The 21,313-nt window shown below is 46.4% G+C and overlaps 3 protein-coding genes across 3 annotated transcripts; 2 read left to right on the forward strand and 1 right to left on the reverse strand.

The window, feature by feature from the left end:
- The first annotated feature begins 594 nt into the window (after positions 1-594).
- Wfdc11 (WAP four-disulfide core domain 11) lies at positions 595-3,098 on the forward strand. The gene is made up of 3 exons (XM_051188535.1): positions 595-702; positions 1,814-1,956; positions 2,929-3,098. The coding sequence occupies exons 1-3, from the start codon at positions 615-617 to the stop codon at positions 2,950-2,952; spliced, it is 255 nt and encodes an 84-aa protein (XP_051044492.1). The 5' UTR covers positions 595-614; the 3' UTR covers positions 2,953-3,098.
- Positions 3,099-6,541: 3,443 nt separating this feature from the next.
- Wfdc10a (WAP four-disulfide core domain 10A) lies at positions 6,542-7,643 on the reverse strand. Its single transcript, XM_051188806.1, has 2 exons — positions 7,550-7,643; positions 6,542-6,840 (listed from the first exon to the last, which is right to left on the reverse strand). Exons 1-2 carry the CDS (start codon positions 7,641-7,643, stop codon positions 6,542-6,544), a joined length of 393 nt encoding a protein of 130 aa, XP_051044763.1.
- Positions 7,644-13,643: 6,000 nt separating this feature from the next.
- Wfdc9 (WAP four-disulfide core domain 9) lies at positions 13,644-15,775 on the forward strand. Its single transcript, XM_051188548.1, has 3 exons — positions 13,644-13,728; positions 14,860-15,001; positions 15,745-15,775. Exons 1-3 carry the CDS (start codon positions 13,644-13,646, stop codon positions 15,773-15,775), a joined length of 258 nt encoding a protein of 85 aa, XP_051044505.1.
- The last annotated feature ends 5,538 nt before the right edge of the window (positions 15,776-21,313 follow it).

Raw genomic sequence — 21,313 nt, forward strand, 5'->3', positions numbered from 1 at the left:
GGGGTCCTGAGTTCAATTCCCAGCAACCACATGGTGGCTCACAACCATCTGTAATGAGATCTGGTGTCCTCTCTGGTGTGCAGACATACATGCAGACAGAACACTGTATACATAATAAATTTTCTTAAAAAATAAAAAAAAAAAAATAGAAAGGATGCTACATAATTTCAGTTTTATCAAGACAGTTTGTTTATATACATTTGTCCATATAAATGATGGTAGCCTATCACTAGTATAATGGAATTGGTAGTTAGATTTTATTTCCTTTTTGTGACCTTTTAAATATTTAAATTCTGTAGTATTTTATATGTAGACTTTGTAAGTCTCAAGCCATAACTTGAGTTATCTTTTACTCAAGGAAAGGAAGAATATATGATACATATTTTCTTCAGCAAAGGGAAAAAGTGAAGTACTTGATAGCTATCATTTGGCCTAGGTGGAACTCAGATGCAATCTGGTGGAGGGTGAGGCTTCTAACTAGAAGACTGAATATTAAATAAACCCATAGGTTCTTCCCCGTGGTTCACACCTTTATTTCCCAACTTATATGTTTGATCTCCAGCAGCCCCTGGGAAGGAAAAAGCAAGAGTCTCTGGACACTTCCGGTCAGCATTATGAAGCCCTTGCTGCTCCTGTTTGCAGTGCTCCTCTGCATGCTGCTGCTGCCTGCCCTGGGCGGGAATAAGAAGAAGAAGTACTCTCGTACGTAGTGAGGGCACCCTGTGAGCCAGGGCCAGGGAGGAGCTCACTTCTGGGCAAGGGAGTGGGTGTCATGTCTGGCATTTTGATTCACTTCTGCCTTTCCAGACCAGCTGCTGGAGAATGTGAGAAATCCTCCAGCTGGGAAACTTCCCAAACAGCAGCATTCATAATACACCCTGAGTAGTGAAGAGAGGTTACTTTCTAGTCCCTGTGAGGACTGAGAGCCAAAACAGAGCTCCCTTCCTCCAAACTTTACAGCAGTTCTGTGATTCCTTTCATGAGAACCAAACGGGTATTTGTTAAAGAAACTTGAAAGGATATACATCTTTTAGAATACGAGAACATGCCGGAGATCTTAGCGGGGCAAAGCTGTCGATGCTATGAGAAGAGAAGAGAATTAGTGGAGGGGATGAAAGAAGGAAGTGGGTTGGGAGATACGGATTTGGAGAGAGGCCAGTGGAGTGGTTTAGTGGGTAAAGTGCTTGTGAGAAAAGCCTGAGGACCTGGCTTTGAACCTTGGAACCCACACAAACACAGGAGAGAACCAACTCCAGGGACCTGTCCCCTGTCCTCCACATGTATGTCATCAAACAGTCAGAAGGACGGAGTATAGAGGAGACCTGACTCAAGCCAGGCATGTTAGGCGTACCTGTAACCCCAGCACTTGGGGGGTTGAAGCAGGGGTTTGGGGGCATCTTCCTCTGTATGTGAGCTCAAGGATAGCCTAGGCTGCATGAGAGCCCATCTCAAACAACAACAGCAACACAAACCAGAAAGGCTATTCATACACTCTACCCGAGACAGGTATCGTAATGAAGGTAGTAGATAGCTCAGACTTTATCTCAATCTATATTTTATAGATGGGCACATGTGTGTTGGGGACATACAGAATCTGGTAAGTCTTGTGGGAGCTGAGGTAATGAATGCAGTGGAGAGCCTGTGAGATCAGGGCCAATGCGATGACATCACGGTGAGGGAACACAAAAGACAGACACTTTGACAGGCATGTGTGACTGACTCTGGGAGGGAGCTCTGACCTCAGAAAGGGCTTGTCTTACAGTGCCTGGCTGTGGGGTCTTATTAGCCTCTTATCATTTCATTTCAATTTCAGAAGGAGAGCTGTTACTTGAGGAGTGCTGGGGACAGCCAAAAGCTAATGATTGTACCAAGAGGTGTTCTAGAACTTTCAAATGTGTGTACAGAAATCACACATGCTGCTGGACCTACTGTGGTAACATCTGTGCAGAAATTGGGGTGAGCTGCAGACGTTGGGGCGATTGTCTTTATTGATGTCACCCTCTACCTCAGACTGTTATTCCTCAACAGAAGACCAAAGTTTCCCAAATCTGAGGCACACACAAGACCCCCACACAGACAATACTCATACACACACAGAGACCCCCACACAAGACTCCCACACAGACAAACACTCATATACACAGAAAGACAGACACAGACGTATACACAGACATACCTAGATACACCAAGACACACACAGACATACATAGACACATCCACGTACCCCTCCCATAGACATGTATAGATAACACAATAGAGATAGACATACACACGGACATATAATTATGTACACAGAGACATACATAGATACATCCCACATTCCCAAACATGTATAGACATGCACATGCAGACACATACACACAGACATACACTTAAACCACTGCCCCCCACAGACAGAAACACACACACACACAAACACACACACACACACACACACACGCACATGCGCGCATGTGGAGGGAGGAAAAGAGTGAGAAAGAGGGAAGGAAGGAGGGAGGGAGGGAGGGAGAGAGAGAGATGTCCTCCAAACTGGGAAAGCAATTCACTGATACACACAGCTTTTTTGCAGCCTGGGGGGGGGGTGTCTCTCTGTGTAGCTCTGACTGTCCTGGAACTCACTCTGTGGACCAGGCTGGCCTTAAACTCACAGAGATCTGCCTGCCTCTGCCTCCCGAGTGCTAAGATGAAAGGCCTGCCTTTTTAAAATGCCTGTTTCCTAGTTCATCTGCATTTGCAACCACTGACTCCATCAATAGACTTTTCTGTGGGTACACCGGGCTCAGCCGCGTTTCTCAGTGCCCCGAAGTGGACAGGTCATGGTGTCTGTCAGCCATGGGGTGACAGTCAGTGGGAGCCACACATTGAGGGTGGATGCTTGTGTCTCAGAAATATCATTTCTCTAAGAATCTAAACGTTCTCTGTTTATAGAAGTTTTTTGAAAGAAAGAAGTGAGCTTGCCTTGTCACTGGCCCAGCCTGGTGTGAGCTCCAGACGGCAGTTAGAGACTTCAGAGCCAGGCTGCATCGTTACTTTTAGAAACATTGTGTTTATTGGTGGGTAAAAGGCAATGTACTTGAAAAATAAACCACTTGCCAACAGTTGGACTTCAGTGTTTCTTTTCTTTCCTCTTCTTCACATTACTATTTCCCCTGAATATCTTGCTTTAAAATGATTTGTTCTTTTACAATTTCACATTATAAATCATATTATTTGATCCATGTCCCCTTATTACCATCTCTTACTTCCTCTCCATTCCCATCGAATCCCTTCTTCTTTCAAAGTCCTTCTCCTACTTTGTTTTTCGAGACAGGGTTTCTCTGTGTAGCTTTGGAGCCTGTCCTGGAACTCACTCTATAGACCAGGTTAGCCTCAAACACAGAGATCCACCTGCCTCTGCCTCCTGAGTGCTGGGATTAAAAGTGTGCACCACCACACCAGGTTCCTCTCCTACTCTTGATTGTACTTCTAACAATTCCTAATTGAAGGCAGGATTTAAATGAGTCCACCAGACCCAAGATAAATGATAAACGGGTATTTATTTGGGAAGCACTTACACAAATAAGAGTAAATAACCACCTCAGTCTTTCTGCTCCAGAAGACGAAGTCTCTGCCTTTCTGATGCTCTCCACAATCTAAGAGAGTGTGAGCCAGCCCCTCCTCTACCTTACAGTATGTTATGTCTGCACCTAAAACCACGCCCAAAGGGTGTGGCCACCACAAGTTCACTGGCAAGGCAAAATGCCATTACAATTCTCCTTTTGCATCCCCTAATACAAAAACTATATTCAATGATAACAAGTATCTGGTATATTCCAGGAGAGGAAAGGCAAGAAGGTATACAAATTAAGACATACAACAGGCAAGAGCAACATTGAGCAACAGAAACATTCTACATGTCCAGTCCCAGGGTAATGGCATGTAACAGAGATTACTCGAATAGCTGCCCAAATCTGGAAAGTCTAAGTCTTGTACCTAGTTTTTTTCTATCTAAGATAAGAGAGGATATTAGCTGTGACTGTCTAGTCTTCAACCTCATGAAAGACCCGAGAAGGAAAATAACATTACTGGGCAAGCAGGAAGGGCAAGCATGGGACTTCCTAAAGATGCAAGCAAAGACAGAAACAGCAGGCTCCCTGGACTGTCACCCAAGGTCTCACAGTAACACTGGGGCACCTAACTTTAATTTTTCCACCTTATGTGGCTTAGGATTTACAAGCTACTCTTATGGACTTTCTCAGGTACCATTTTAATATGAGGAATCGGCAAGTGGCCCATTTTATTTCATTTGCTTTAAAAAGAGCAGGTTTTTCATAATTTTTATTTTGGTTATTTGGTAGCAATTCTTTATGATCCATTAAATGAAGTAAATAGATGTATGAGTACCTGGCCCATGACAGCATCCAGGTTTCTAACTAATGGGGAGACGTTTACAACGAAGCCTTCGTCAACAGCTGGAGACTTCCCACTATGCTAGCCATCCTTAGTGGCAGCGGGCCCCAGGGTGGCCTGGTTTCTTGCTTGTACAAATAAAGTCTGTCTGAAGATCAGAGGGTGGAGCTTGCCACTAGCTACCATCGAGGCCTGGAGATCTGTACAGACAGACAGAAGTGAGATGACTGGCCGGGAGAAGACATGAGCGGGAAGAAACAGGAACTTGTTCTCTTGTCCTCTGAGAGGCTAAGGAGGTAGAGGTGGCTTTGTCTTGCTCCTTTTTCTTTCTGATCTCATCATTTTCCTCTAAATCTGACTCCAGGTTTAGACCAATTAAGAACTCCCTTTTACAGGTCTAATTATTAGGCAAGCACTGTGGACCTAGGCTTCGTGATGTCTTATACAGATACTTCCTATAGTATCCCAGCATGGTATGCTAGACACTTTGCCCCAAGGCCACAACTTCAGATGGATCCTTTAACTCTACCTTGGACACGAGGGAAACACCATATATTAAGGATCCAGGACAGCCTGGATGACTTTCTTTGTACTTGTTTCAGGACCAGGTCAACCCCAAGGCCCTGAGCTTCAGGCTTGTGCTAGGCCAGCCCCCCCTCTATTATTTGGCCAAGTTGGCCTCTAAACTCCAGGCTCTAGACCATTGTTAATACCAGGTTGTTGTTTTTTCTAGGCATAAGGCCACAGCAGCATGAGACTGACCCTCCCACCTCTGGTTAGCACCTCTGGTCCCAGTGTGTAGGCTATCTGCATCCATACAGGATGCAGGCCCACCCAGTTTTAAGCTACTTTCTGGCTGCAGGTTTCAGTAATATTTCATGAAATTCCAGTAGCCATGGCTTTAAATACCACTTGGGCACCTGCACCTACACAACATCCAAGCCATACAGCCTATACCCCTTGACCTCAGCAATCCCATATCCCTGAAGACTCAAGTCTCAAACCTGTCTCTAGATTTCAGAGATGAACCCAGGCTCTACAACTACACATAATGTATCTTAGGTACAGGCAGGCTCCAAAGAACCCAGTATTCAGGCTGGCTATTGCCTCTAGATCCTCATCTGAACACACAGTCTTTAGCCAAGCACCAGAGATACAGCTACAAGAAATACCCGATGATTCCAGGTTCTAGCCCAGCAGAGCTTGAGCCTACCATACCTTATCTTGAGTAGATACAAAACTCCAAACAAAATACTAACAAACCAACTCTCACATGGAAAAAAGATCATTCTTTTTTTAAAATTTTTATTTTATTTATTTTTCTTATTTTACATATCGATCTCAGTTCCCTCTCCCTCCTTTCCTTCCTCCCTCTCCCCCCTCCCTCCCTCCCTTCCTCCCTCCCTCTTTCTCTCTCTCTCCCACCCTTTCATGTCTCCCAACCCAGCTTCCCATCCCATCCCCCCCCACTCCACATGTAGGGTGATGTCTTCCGGGTGTGGGGGGGTAATCAAAATCTGTCATATTATTTGGAGTAGGGACTAGGCCCTCCCTCCTGCCTCTAGGTTAAGGGAGTATCCCTCCATGGGGAATGTGTTCCCAAAGTCCTTTTGTGCACCAGGGATACATCCTGGTTCCTCTGTCTGAGGTCCCTTAGACTGCCCAGGCCTTCTAGCTGAGACCCATGGTCAGGGGGACTGAGTCGGTCCAATGCTGGATTCCCAGCTATCAGTCTGGGGGCCCGTTAGCTCCTCCTTGTTCAGGTCAGCTGTCTCTGTGGGTTTCTGGTCTTGTCCTCACTCTCTGCATCTGGATTCCAGTTCGGCTCAGTGTTTAGCTGTGAGAGGGCCTCCTACTTTCTGCGTTTTTGTTTTGTTTTTTTAAATCTCTACCTGTATGGTGCATGCAGGTCTTTCTATCCCCAAGGCAAGGGATGTCCTCTTCAGCACTGCGGCATGCTGTACATGAGCGACCTGTTGTGGGAAGTTTGGGTTTGTGCGTTGGAGCCTCCTGGAATCAGAGTGGGACTCAAAGGACAAACGAGAGAGAGAGAGAGAGAGAGAGAGAGAGAGGAGAAGAGATATTGGCTCCAAGGAGGGCACATGTGGGGACCCCACTGAGTTTCAGTGATCACTAACAGTTGGCACAACATTTATTCTGGTTTATTTACGAGTGGCAAGGGGGAAAATGATGAGGAGGGTATGGTGGGAGCCATATCTCCTTCAAACGATCTGCGGGAGAAGGGCTCATCCTTCAGAAAGGGAATGTCATGGGAAGTATTAGGCTCTTCCCACACTTGATCGTCCAACATGTTCACGCAAACATTCCCACACGTCGTTGAACAGCATATGTTATTTGCTTGGCAGTCTTGGTTAGCTTCACAGAGGTGCTTACACAGATACAATTTTGGCTTCCTCTCACACTCCCTGATAACAGGCTGACCTTGTGTTACTGAAAAGAACAGCAAGAACAGGACCATGAATAGAATGGCTGCCCAGAGAGAATCCCTCCCAGGCTTAATGTTCTTTCAATTGGTGAAGTCCCACTCACAACACGCCTGGGTTTTCCAGGCATCTTTCTTTGTGCTGATCACCAGGACAGCCTATAGAAACCTGAGACGTTTCTCAGACCCTCTGAACTCTCCAGAGTTTGCAGGACCAACAAGGGAGACAGATCAGCCCCTGGCCTTCTGCTTCCTTTGCTACGGATCTTTCCAGTATTCTGTCCCTTTTACAGTTTATCTTTTATTGTCAGCCCTGCCTCAGACGGCAAGTTCATCCTACTCCTTCACATTCAATGTCTTTTGTTTCTGCGCCCATGCCCATTTCTATACTCCATGAGCATCTCTGCACACTCACCCTTCCCAACTATGCATCAATCAAGAACAATTGTCTTGTCTGCCCAGTGGACGTTTAGCCTTGGGGCCCCTTTTGTCACAGTAGGGATCATTTGCCTCTGGATCTTTGGAACAAAGTGGAGGAAACTGCAGGTTCACTCTCCACCTCATCACTATGTCTAGCTCTAGGAACCAGAGCCGAGGCTCTGAGATCACCAGGGGCCGGGGCAGTGCTGTGGAGGAGCAGGGCATGCAGTGGTGTCACTTCTGTGCCCGTTCTCAGTTCCCTCCTTGCCTGCTACCCTCCTAATCCAACCACCTTACCTGCATATTGTTTCAGTTTCCGGTGGATCCCTCCCCGAGTTAGTGAGGACAGCAACAGCAGAGCAACGATGAGCAGCAGAGCCCTGGACAACATGGCTCCTAGCAGAGCCACCAGGGAGCTCAGAGCTGGTCTGGATGGCAGACTTCCACCTCACAGGATGAGGGCTCACTGCTGCCTCTGCTGGCCACACCAGGGCAGAGCAACAACCGGCCTATCTGTTTCCCTTTTCTTGCCCCCTGGTCTGTTCGGCGCAGCCTCCCTCAGAAGATAACCACTTTCGAAGTATCAGCCCTCTTTTCTTGCTAACATAATTCCCATAATTATGAAACACAATTATGAGTTAGGGCTCAGGAGATGGCTCAGGAGTTGGCCCGGAAGCGAATGTCTGTAAGCCTGAACGGGGAGAGATGGTACAGCAGGTAGATCCCAGGGTCTTGCTGGGCTGCCTGGAGTGGAAAATGAGTGCCAGGTTTGGCGAGAGACTGTGACATCTACTGCTAGTCTCCATATGCACAAGTGTACACATGTATGTACACGCATGCATGCACTACACACATGAAGAGAAATACACAATTTATTTTCGTTTCTTAATTAGGAAAGATTTTACTGAATGAAGAAGAGGAAATTATAATTAAGAAGACTATAAACAGACTCATCTTTTAAAAGATGAACTTATGTATTTGATGTGTGCCTGTGTGTGTCTGTGTAACACAGGACACCAGGACATCAGATTCCCCCCAAACTAGAGTTACAAGCAGTTGTGAACTGCCTAATACAGGTGCTGGAGCAGAACCTGGGTTCTCTACAAGAGCAGCAAGTGCTCATAACCATTGACGCTCCTCTCCAGCTTGTGTTACCCCTCAGTGTTACCCCTCAGTCTCTTCGCCCACATTTGGCTCAGTCATTTTTGTTACCTGCCTTCCAATTTTTTTTTTAATTTAATCATGTAACTGTTTCACAAAATGCCTTTCCACAATTGCCCTGCTTCCATTTAAATCACACATACTGTCAAGTATTTGTTCCGATGTGCACCGTTCTGCAAAGTAGCGGAGACTGGGTGAGGTGGTACAAGGAAGGGTTGAGCTCAGGCTGAAGAGGGACCAGGGAGGTGCTAACTCTGCATACTCAGATCCATCTACAGCACTGTGACTTCTGTTCATAGATCCTTGACTTTTAAAACATTTTCTCTTTATCCTCTGACAACTTCATACCTATATATGGTGTGTAGTCATCCACCATTCCCAACCCTCTCCTTGTACTGCTTCTGAATTCTCAGCCCCCAATACGTCCACCCCTCTCTCTCTCCCTCTCTCTCTCTCTCTCTCTCTGCATACCAGGGAACCTACCTATCTCTGGTGAGGCTCCACCTCTTAAAGGTTGCATCACTCTTACCATTGCTACTCTGGGGACCACGACTCCAGCACGGGAACCTTGGGGAACAAACTACAAACCATAGCAGGTACCATTTTCCTCGCCGTCAATTTCCCTTCAGTGTGTTCTCACACTGTTGTCCTTGGCTTTCCAAACCCAGGCCTCTGTCTTTGCACCGGCTCATCCTCCTTGGTCACCAACTCTGTGGAGTCTTAGCATATACTTCCCGCTGCTCAGAGCACCGGTGCAACACGGGAGGAGCTTCACACAGAGACATCTGTTGCTACATAAAGTAATCCTGTAGGCCAAGTGAGAGGGGCCTGCTCTTTGAGAGTGCTTGGCCTCTTCATGCGTGCGTGTGTGTGTGTGTGTGTGTGTGTGTGTGTGTGTGTGTGTGTGTGTGAGAGAGAGAGAGAGAGAGGTCCCATGCTTGCACAGCAAGCCCCCTTGCCCACTCACTGTGCCATCCCTCCAGCTCCTCTGTTTCTCTTTGATATTTGCTGAAATCTCTCCACCCACCAAGCAACAACTCTGCAGCAAGATCTCGACTTGAGGCTTGATCACTCCACTTCCTTCGTTTGCTAGATGGCCATCTAGCGTTTATGAAAGCCCAGTATCCTCACCTACGTGAAACATGGAGGACATCTGTGGCAGCCTGTACTTTGATGGTCAAGGGAGAACCGATACCAAGCAGGGTGCTATGTTAAAGGCTGTTGTGAGGCAGCCCTGTAATTCTAGCGTTCAGGAGGCTGAGGCAAGGGGACTGCCATGAGCCCCAGGCAAGCCTGGGTTACAGAGAGACCACTTCTCACACCACCACTGTCGCCAACACGGACAGCTGCCTTTGACTCCGTCCCTGTGGGTGAGCTCAGATGTTTCAAAGAAGGCTCTGCGCCGTGTGGCTGAGGACCTTCTGAATTGGAACTGGGATTGTAGAGCAGGCACACGCTGTCCCCAGCCCACCTAGAGGCACCATCTGTGCTAACACAGTCCCGTGCTTTCTGGTGGAAAAGTGCCAAAGGAAGAGTCTGTGATATGGCGCCTCATAAAAACGTAAAACTCTGCCACCACAAAAGCCACCCTGACGTTTAGGCCGCAGAACGTCTGCGTTCCTGCTTTTCTGTGCTCCCTTCCAGGTCTGGACAAAAGGGCTGCCAGAGCGTTCTCACAAGCACCCATGCAAGGGCGAGTGTGAGAGTCTTGAGGCACGAGCTTTATTTGTGGCTGGTTTAGTCTAGTGATGTGGGTGATGGTGCCCTTTTTTGTTCAAGCAAGAAAACTGAAAAAAAAAAAAAAAAAAGAGGTGACATGATTGACATATCCAAGACTGAGTGGGAGAGGTGTTCTGGGTCTGACGTGAGGAGGACTTGGGCAGGATCTCGGTTCCCTTATCTGGGCTGATTTAGAATACAGAAAGTGTGCAAGGAAGGGCATTGGGCATTACCAGGACCCTGAGAGCCTTTAGGGGACCGAAGTGTTAAAGTAGGAATGAGGTATTAGGGGGCTGGAGAGGTTGTTCAGTGGGTAAGGTCCCAGACCACTCTTCCAGAGGACTAGAGTTCTGTTCCAAGCACCCACGTAGGGTGGCTCACAACCATCTGTAACTCCAGGAACCCAACACTTCTTTCCTATGCACACACATGCATGCAACACACATATGTAAGGTAAAATAAAAATAAATATATCTTTTAAAAAAGAATCAGGTCTTAGATGAGTATTGCTCTCAACATTGGCTAGAGAGACTTCTGTAGTGGGCTGTGGTTACGGCAGAGACCCAACTGATTAGTGTTGAGAAGTAACTGTTGAGTGCTTAGCCCTAAATGGGACATTTATATCAATACCCACACCCCAAGGTGTGGAGGAAGGGGAGGCTGAAGGAATGTAAGATATGGAGCTCTGTGAACTACTGTCTTCTGGACACTACATAGCCAGCCCATGCCATTAGGCTCATGAGTTCACTGCTGGGATGGTACCCACACAGGGCCAAGCCAACCATACCAATCAACATCCCAGCATCCACACTGCTTAGATTCGGTGGGCCCTCCCTGACCCAGAAAAGGAGAGTGTATAAAGATGGGAAGATGTGTCAAGGGAGTGGGAGAGGGATCTGGGGGTGGATATGGTTAAGATATGTTGTGCACTTTTAGGCAATTGCTAAAGAGTAAGAGAAAGATGGAGACGAAGCTGGGGAGATTGTGTTACAGCTCTTAGGGGAAAGGCTTCCTCACTGCAAGTGTTACAGCTCTGCTGAGGTCAGGGGAGGTTTCCCAAAAGTGTTACAGCTCTGAAGGGAAAGGTATTCTGGCAGTCAGGAGCCAAGGGTTATCACAAAGTCACGCCACACAGCAAAGCTTACATAGAGATTTATTGGGAGTGAAGAACCCAGGAGCGTGGCTGCCTCTGTTTGGGTGAGAAACAGCAGAGAACTGAGCAGATGACAGCATTTATATATGATTTCTCAGGGGTGGGGTGGAGCTTTTCAGGTTGGGGATTGGTGGGATTTCAAGTAAGTCAGAGTGTTCTGTGGGGAGAACCTGGCAATTGGAAGACCCCCAAACACAGGGTCCGGCTACTCAAGCCTTGAGGGGCTTACAGAAATGACTCAGTAGATGAGAAAATTGGAGGTGGGCTCCCAGCCCCCACACCAGGCAGCAGCTCAGGGGCTCTGGTGTCACTTACAGTCATTGCAGGTACTGGCATGAATGTGAACACCCCCCCAAACATAAATAAACTAAATGCAAATATTTAAAAAATACAGAGGAAAAAGGAAGACTGTCTTTAAATGAGATGATCCGTAACTCTGGTCTAGGATAGTTTTTAATATAAACAAACGACTTGGGAGAACCCACCACTTTCAGTGTGCTGTGTCACTGCACACATCTTTCTTTTTTATGCCAGATGAGGCACCAGGAGCCCACACCACACTCTGCATGTCCTCACCCAGTTGGCTCATGCCTCACCCCCCCCCACCCCAGCCTGGAAGTGGACAACAGAGCATATTGCACACCGGCCTTGCCATGCAGTGCTGGTTTCATGGGATCAGAAGACCCTTCCCCCAGATCCTCAGGGAATGAAAAGCCTGGCATTGCCAGCTGATTGTCCTATTGCAAGTGACTTATCTGGGAGGTTTCTGGAAGCTGGCTTACTTACATAGTTTCCCCATGGCCTGAAGCTGCCCAGTGGTCCATGGAGTCTCAGAGTCTCATCATGTCCGTCATCTGGCCACACTGAGGCAAGACAGTAGGATGTGGGTTCTGACGGAAGAAGCCTGGAGAGCACATACGAGTGTCTTAGCGTGGAAGCTGGATGGGGCTGGAGAGATGGCTCAGCAGTTAAGAGCACTGGCTGTTCTTCCAGTACCCACAGGATGGCCCATAACTGTCCGTAATTCTAATTCCAGGGCATCCAACATTGTCTTCTGTCCTCTGCAAGCACCAGACATATAAGCAAAATGTCCATACATATAAAATAAAAATTATAAAAAAGAGTGAAAGCTGACAAGCATGATTGTTTGTAATTTCCATGTCCTGTGGTCATGGATGCATGTGTATATGTGCGTGATATGTGTACACATGTGTTTGTGTGTGTTCATGTACATAGGCCTCGGGAAATTTTATCTTTTATTCTTCCAAAGATTTTAATTTTATTTCCTAATTAAGTGTATGGGAGGCATGCACACATGAATTCAGATGCCCTCAAGGCAAAAATAGGGCATGAGATCCTCTGGAGCTGGAATTACAGGAGGTTGTGGGCCACATGGATGTTAGGAATTGAACTCAGGTCCTCTGGAAGGGCAGTATGTGCTTTTAATCTCAAAGTCATTGGTTTTATACTTGATTTCCTGCAGAGACTTTTTGGTAGATGCTTGCAGTTAAGCATTGGTCTGTAGAACATTTTATGATGGTGGACATGTCCTATGAACTGTCTGTGCCTTGGCTCTAACTTATTAAGTGCCTGAAATCACTAAAAATTGACACTCGACTTCCATTTAATTTAAATAGTCTTATGTAGCTGACAACCACTATGTTAGACAGTGATAACAGTTGTTGACATTCAGTTACCTAGAGTAGTGTGTTTATTAGCATGGCACCAAGATATTAGTTGAATAAAAAAGAACAGGGAGAACAGAGCATGCAACTTTAACAACACACAGTGGCATCTTTAGAAAACACACACAAAAGTGACTAAAACATTACACTGTGGCATATTTGAAAAAACAAAAGTACTGCTATTGTTGTACAAACACACACACAGATGTGCGCATGTGTGTTTTATTGAGCATTAACATATTACATATGTTTCTAGATAAGATAGCAGGACATTTGACATATCTAATTTCACGAAATAATGGATATACACATATACTGGTGGTCATCAGATAGAGGAATTACTGATATTTCTCTGTCTCCTCTTTGTATTTTGTTCTTTAAAAATTACACCAATCTAAGGAGCCCTCATTTTCCTTAGAGAAAGCAATGTGCTATAAACGGAAGCAGTTTTTCAAAGGAAGGGGTGTGTCATGTGAGACGAGAAGTAGCCCGAGGGAGACCGATGGCTAGTGAGGGAGTTGGCATACATGTGGGGACCAGAGGGACAGGAAGGGCCGGATACAGAGTAAACCAGCATGTCGGTCTCTTTCTTGCCCAGTTTCCCTTCATTTCTTTTCTGCTTCCAGCAGCAGTGGATGAAGATCTGTTCTCCTGTAAACACCACACGTCTGCCATGAGACTCCAGACCCTCCTCCTCTCTGTGTCCATCCATGGGATGGTGGTGTTTCTGTATGTTCTGGGAAGCTTCAATAAACATGGTAACAATGACAGTATAACAATGGGGGGAGGGGGCTCTGTCCACTCCTGGCATATCTGTCATAGCTGACTTTGGGCCCGCATTTTTAAAATCAGTCTTCAGAATGTCAGGCACTAACAACCAGAGTTTGATCGCAGGGATGTACAGTGGAGAGAACTCTCAAAAGCTGTCCTCTGGCCTCCATACGTGTATGCCATGACACACACATGCCTCCACATGCATGCATACACCATTGGCCTTCACACGTGTGTGCCTTGGTACCTGCATGCCTACACCCAAATGCATACACCACGCATACACACACTACAAAAATCTTTGAAAATCCCAGCTAGATTACATTGGATGCTTCCTATCTAGTGCCCCTTCAAACTCTCTGTGCATCTCTGAAAGCAATTCCGGGTGTGTGGGAAGAGAGCAAAGCCCTTTCTACATCCCACAGAGCACGAGGAAACATAATTTTCCACCAGATCAGCTCAGTTAAAGTAAAGGAGACACTAACACCAGGTTTCTCTTTGAGCTCCTAGTCCCCAAATCTCTGTGCTTTGGCTAGTGAGATGTTGATGAGAAACTCAATGGTGATATTACTCACATCCATTTTGTTTGAGAGCAGTTAGGGCCTGAAAATATGTATGATAAGGAGACGAGAGTGAGAAGGACTGAGCAGGAAAGTTTCAGGACACCGAGAGTGTGGATTTTAGGGGAGGGAGTGTAAACTTCAGTGGCTATTGATGGGGAGCAAATAGAAAAGTAGAAAATGAGATTCCTACTGCCTTTGGCTCAGTTTTCCCATTCTGTACCTGCTGGGCACAGAATTCAGAACTCGATGAGGTTGCAGCCTCTGAAGTCTAAACTTCATGTTGGGAAGGCACCCCTTCTGAGCTTTAGGACCCAGAATCCCACAGTGCTCTGGTGGCATCTGGGAGGAAGGAATGGCTATCATAAAAGGGTGCTTTCTTGTGGAGACTGGTTAGTATTGGAGGGATTCTCATGGACAGCCTCTGCTGTCCTGGATCCTTCCTGGCACAGGGTATCCAAGTTCCAGAAGGGTTTGCTCTGTCTGAAGTTCCAGAAGGGCTTATGCTTCACATTATGAGGAAGTAGACCCTGCCAATCTCTGGCATCTCAATTCCAGATGAGGCTGAAGAAATTGACCAGTGCTGGGTACAGCCTCCAACAAGGTTCTGTGGAAAAAGGTGCACGAGGGTGCAGAGATGTGTGACCCCAAACCACACCTGCTGCTGGACATACTGTGGAAACATCTGCTTGGACAACGAGTGAGTGGCTTGGGCTGAGAAGGGGAGGGTGTGGGCAGGCTTCACTTCTGCTCCTCACACAGTGTTCGACCCACCATTTAGAGATTGCAGGAGATGGCAGTCATCTGAATTCTGGTCACAGAAACAGTCAGATAAAGCAAGAACCTCCTGTCTCCAAATCCAGGTCACCATTCACAGAGACGAGACACTGACATGGGGTCTGGCTATTTTCTTCCACCAATCTCACTCAGTTTCTTTGCTGTTTGTACAACATCACCCACCAGTTCATATGTCTGCCCTTTGTCCAAAAGACCCAATCACCGCTTCCTTTTTCTCAGCCAGGCCCTAGAAGACCTTGTACTCACCTGTCTTCTCAATCAGAAAACCTATTGGGAAAATTGCTTTAATTTGTTTTAAAGTTTATTTATTTAGTGTATGCACACTCACATGTGTCACTGTGTGTGTGTGTGTGTGTGTGTGTGTGTGTGTGTGTGTGTGTGTGCATGTAGGTCAGAGGACAACTTGTGAGAGCTAGTTCTCTTTTCCTCTACCGTCTGGGTCCTTGGGATTGAACTTGGGTCAGACTTGGTGATATGTGCTTTAATCTGCTGAGCTGTATTGGTGCCTTAGAAAGTTGATTTCTGAGAGCAACTTCTGATGTAACAGAGAATTTCTGTTGCTTTCTGGAGCTTGGGTATTGTTGTTTGGGTATGGATTTATTCCCAGGGATAGTGATGTCTAACGATCTACTTTTTCTTTTCCAGAGAACCCTTTAAAACCCTGATGAAACTCTAGTTTCTGTGTGGCCCACACTGGTGTGGGCTGGGGCGTGACTGTGCCTGCGTCCCTATGGGGACACTCGGTCCAGCTGGGACCTCTCTGCTCTCTCTTTGATGTCTTCCCTCAGAGAAAGTCCAAGCTTTTGCCAAATAAATGGATACATCAGAATATGTCAGCACAAGGCTCTGTGGTTCTTGTATACTTTTTTCTTTAAGATGTGCATTTCTCTTGTTAGAAAGTCTTAGCAGTTGCTGCCATTCCACCATCACAGACCTCCCCTGTGTGTCAACCAATTACTGCAGCAAAAATACAAAGAGGTTTATAAAAGTTCCATAGAGTTGCCAAGCACGGTGGTGCACACGTGTAGTCCCAGCACTTGGGAGTCTCAGGCAGGAAGATTGTGCATTCAAGGTCACAATCGGCAACAAAAACAAATTCATGTGGCTGACAAATTAAGGAACATTTGTAACACATTTTCCCAAGTGTATTCAGCGGGCCGTTATGTACGCCACTGTTTAAAGATCTCCCGTCTGTAGCTGTCACCTTCCGGGACCTCGTTCTCTACCAGCAGATAGGAGAAATAAGGTAGTAGGGGGATTCATAAGAAATTTTCATGTAGCATGAATTCTATTTTGTCTTAATAATAAAAGCCCAGCGACAGATATTGGAGTGAAAGCTGAAGACCAGAGAAGCAAAGTGGCCAGCCACTAGAGAGTTCCCACCTCTACCAATGCTTGGACAGAAGGGGCGGTCCACCAAACCTCAGATTGCTCCCGACGGCACTGCTCCTCAGAGTCACTAAACTCCTGGCTCCTCCTGCCTCATATGCCTCTCTAATGCTGGGAATAAAGGCGTGGGATCCCAAATGCTGAGGTCACCTTTGTGTGAGCTCTGTTTTTCTTTTAGACTGGATGAATTTCAGTCTGCCTCTGTCTCCTGAGTGCTGGGATTAAAGGTGTGTGCCACCACTGCCTGGCTTCTATGGCTAACTAGTGTGGCTAGCTTTGCACTCTGATCTTCAGGCAAGCTTTGTTTATTACAGCATAGAGACAATGTCACCACATTTTAATTTTATTTTTAATTATGTGTATGTATGCATACATTCATGTATGTATGTGCCTGTGAGTGTGGGTGCCTATGGAGGTCAGAGGTGTCAGATCTGGTAGAGCTGGAGCTCAGGGTGTTGTAAGCCACCTAACATGGGCACTGGAGTGTTCCAGTGTTCTGGAAAAGCAGTGACCTCTGACCACTAAGACGCCTCTCCAGCCCCATGTGATAAGGTTTTTAGGGGCTGGGTCTAGAACTGAAGTTTGTCGTTTGTTTTAGTTCACCATTTGTCTACATTCTGGTAACTGTATAACTATACAATTCTGCCTTTTTGCAAATGAGACTGGGAAATGCAGTCCACTTGGGTTCCCCAAGAGCAGAAAATAGGATTTGGTGAACACTCAGAAGTTCAGTGACTTATATATTCATAAAAAGCCATACTCCTCAACAAACACCCAAAACTCCATCATTTATCTGACAGAACAAGCTCCATTTCTGGTAAGAAGATAGTGTATTTGGTCATTTGAGGAAATACTCCTGCCTTTGAGATGGGTACCATGAGCTTGCAGAAGGGGCTTCTCTTTCTACTGTGCCTAGTCAGGTCCTGCCCTTCGGTCTTCCCTGGGCAACCATGCTCATCTCCCAACTCATGTAGTCTGGACTTTGCTGCCTGTGTTGCTTCTCTGGATTATGTTTGCATGTGATTTGACCTAGATGAGAGTAGGAAGGATGAACACCTTCCAAACACTCAACCTTATGTCTCTCTCTGGAACAGAGAGCAAGGTGTGTGTGTGTGTGTGTGTGTGTGTGTGTGTGTGTGTGTATCTGTAGGGAGGCTTGACATTGATGTCAGATGTCTTCCTCAACCACTCTCTACCTTGTTCATTGAGGCAAGGTCTCTCAACTGAATCCCAGAGCTGTCTGATTCCGTTAGTCCGGCTGCCAACCTTGCTCCTGCCTCCACTTCCTGAATCTGGCATTACAGGCAGCTTCCATAAACACCAGGTTCTGGTCCTTGGGCTGCTACCACCAGCTCTTTACCCACTGAGTCATCTCCCCGGCTCAAGACAGTCTTTCCCAGATGGGTGAGTCAGACGGTTGCTTCTGTCTACTTTACATCCCGAGGAGAAGCTTGCAGTGTTGTTCAGCAGAGACCAATGCCAGGCAAACCGGTGAGGGCCTTAGAACTCAGGGGGACAAAGCAGGACAATGGATGGTTCAGGGGCACAAGAAATGAGGGAGAGAGGTTCTGAAGCCCCCTGAAGGGACATGGCGGCTCCTTCCTGATACAAAGTAGGGAACAGAAGGTGAGATGTGCTGGGAAAGGAAGGGTCATCCTCAGTTGGGGTTGGGCATTCTGCATCAGCATCAGGCTCTTTTCCTGCCTTTATTCATCATGTCTGAGTCATGAGGGCTGGCTGCAAAGGAGAGAAGATGTAGGTTGGTCAACATCAGCAAAAGAGTAATTTGGCACAGTTAGTGGATGAACAGAGAAATAAAATTAATGTCACGCACAGAGGAATTATTTCCCAAGTGTAAACAATACTGAAATCTTGTCATTTTCAGGAAAATGGACAAAACTAGAGGATGTGGAAATGAAAAGAAATTAATGAAGACATTCCGAAAGAAGAGGTGGTCTAAAGGGCTGGGAAGAGGGAGGAAAACAGAAGGGGAAGGAAGGCATGACACATGCGTGTATGCAAGTGTAACAATAAGTATCATTACATATACATCTCATATGCATTAATAATTATGGATTCTGTGCAATAATTATTAATTCATATTGACATGAATTAATAGTTATGGATTCTGAGCAGAGCAGTTGAACACCTGAGGGTCCAAAGGAGATGGGCATGCGGACAGCACAGTTCCTTAGCCAGGGACAACGACACCCACACAAGGGTTGTGGATGGAATACCTTGAGAGTCAACTAAGATTTCAGCCCCACTGCCTGGAGATCTGGTCAGCTGAGGCTCCATCAAATGCCTGCAAGTGTGGAACAAATAAACAGGAGTGATACTAAAAACACGGCTTTGAATAGATGGGGGAAAACTGAAAGACAGCCAAAACAATGGAAAACAATTGAACTATCTCTGCAGAAGTAGTAATGGGGAAACTCGGGGACAAAGTAGAAACAAAGTCAGATGGTGAAATTCCTTTATTAGGGCATGCAGACCTGTGAAGGGGTTAAAGTTGACCATTCAGAGTGCGGTGCCAGAAAGATGCTGCACCAGTGAGCCTGGATCCCCCTCCAGAAGCCAATTCAGTATTAACAAACACAGAAAGCAGCTGAGAGGTATTTACCTGCCGGGCAATTGTGAAACGGGCACATCAGTGCTCCCAGGAGCACTCCCAGCACCCTCTCCTCAGGGTCTTCCCATGGCTCAGTGTGCACAACTTAGCAAACTGCCAGTCTGCAGCTTTTCCCTCAAGAGGAAAGGAGAAAACTGAAAAACTACTTCCAACACTCCAGACTGTTTAGGGGCTGCTCTAGGGTCTGGGCTTTGTTTCACATGTGCTACTGGAGTTCCACAGAACCACATATACCCTGTGGAAATGATGATTAGGATAGGATAGAAGATAGAGGATAGAGGATAGAGGGTATAGGGTATAGGATATAGGATATAGGATATAGGATATAGGATATAGGATATAGGATATAGGATATAGGATATAGGATATAGGATAGGATAGAATAGTATAGAATCAGAGCCATCCGGGCAGTCTCAGAAGATGGATAGTATAGCAGACAGACATTAGAGGGAGCCAGAGAATCATGTCCAGAGTTTAGGTTTGGGCTCAAGGTTCCCAATGGCTTCAGAGTCTATCATGGCGAGGGAGTCAGGAGAGGGTGAAAGGGATGGAGGGACATTGGAACAGGCTGCAGATGTGGCAGCTGGAACAGAAGCTGAAGGTTCACATCTTAAATCATAAGCTTGAATCAGAGAGAAACTAGCAATCGGGCAAGTCTTTTAACTCTCAAGTGACAGATTTCCTCCAAGAAGGCCAGACCTGCTAGACCTCTCCCAAACAGCACCACCAACCCAACCATGACCAAGCATTCAAATGCCTGAGACAATGGGGGACAATTCATTTAAACCACCACACAGCACCTTATCAGCAGATGAGTGGCAGGTGAGGAATTTCTGGCTTTGTGTGTATCTCAGACCAAATGTTTAAGGCTGAAAACCAAGAAGAGCAAACTTAAGAAAAACGTTAAAAAGCACCAGAACCCAGACCCAGAAAGACAAACATGGCATGTTCTCACCCGTGAGTCATAAAAGATAACCGCGCCGCGATCCACACACTCAGAGAGGCTATGTAACAAGACTGGCCCAAAGGGGGACACACAGATTTCCCTAGGAAGGAGAAATACAAGTCTCCTGGGCAAGCTACGGGCATATGGGGATAGGAACATGAGGGATCGGATTCGGGTGGGATTGAGGCAGAGATGTAGTTGTTTGTTTGTTTTTTACTCTTCGGGGGCCTTCCACCCAGCCCCCAAATAAATACACAGACTTAAAACAAAGAAGAGAAAAAGCAACAAAAGACAATACCTAAGAGCATGGGAAACCCCCAAACATTTAGAGAGACTAGGAGATAGATGACTCTCTGGTGAGCAGACAGATGGAGAGAGGGGCCATGGCCATGTAACAAAAGAAGTGAGTTTCCACGGTGGCCAGATGCTTCCTCACCCTCTCGATGGAGACAAAAGCGTGGCCACTTAAAGCAAAGGCCTTGCTGTTTTTTTTCTCCCAACAGCAGGCCCTGTGCTGGTGGACTGGCTCAACAAGCTCAAGGCTGGGACGGACAGGTACACAATGGTTGCCAGCTAATCAACCACCTTATCGTTCTTCAAACTGACCAACCCTAAATTGGGAGAGGAGAAGTCTTCAGAGCTTTAACCCCCAGCCCTGGAGATGTGACTGGATTCTTTGACTTTGCAGAGGGTCACTTTCTCTCTGTGTGTGGGTGTTTCCTCTCCCCAGTAAACACTGTTATTCAACCACTGTTTGTCTGTGGTGACAGATTTCTTTGCTGTTGTGCGGGAGATTTTTTTCCCCACCTTTTAGTTCTTTAACTGGCAGAGAAGACAAAACCCCATCAGGATCCCTAGATCGCGTCAGTTTGAGATGTGTGTGATGAGACTGCCAACAGAATATGACAGAGGGAAACAAGCAAAGAACAGAACAATATCTGAACTAACAATAGAAAAATCACCCCAAGTTAATACGGATGCCACACCACAGATGCAGGCGATCACCAAGCAAGGCATATGTCATCAGTAACGGTTGCCAAAATTATCCTTAAGCATGTCATTTTAGAACTCCAGAAAACAAAAGCCCTCCCAAAAGACAGTGGAGGGGGAAAAAAACCAACAGCACACATTCTCTCAGAGGAAGAAAGATAAGGAGAGCACCAGAGGGCTAGAGAGACGGCTCAGTGGTCAAGAGCACTTACTGCTCTCTGAGCTCAGTCTCGGTCCTCACAGCCACCTGTAACCCC

The sequence above is a fragment of the Phodopus roborovskii genome, unplaced genomic scaffold, assembly GCF_943737965.1.
Source record: "Phodopus roborovskii unplaced genomic scaffold, PHOROB, whole genome shotgun sequence".
NCBI classification, from domain to species: Eukaryota; Metazoa; Chordata; class Mammalia; order Rodentia; family Cricetidae; genus Phodopus; species Phodopus roborovskii.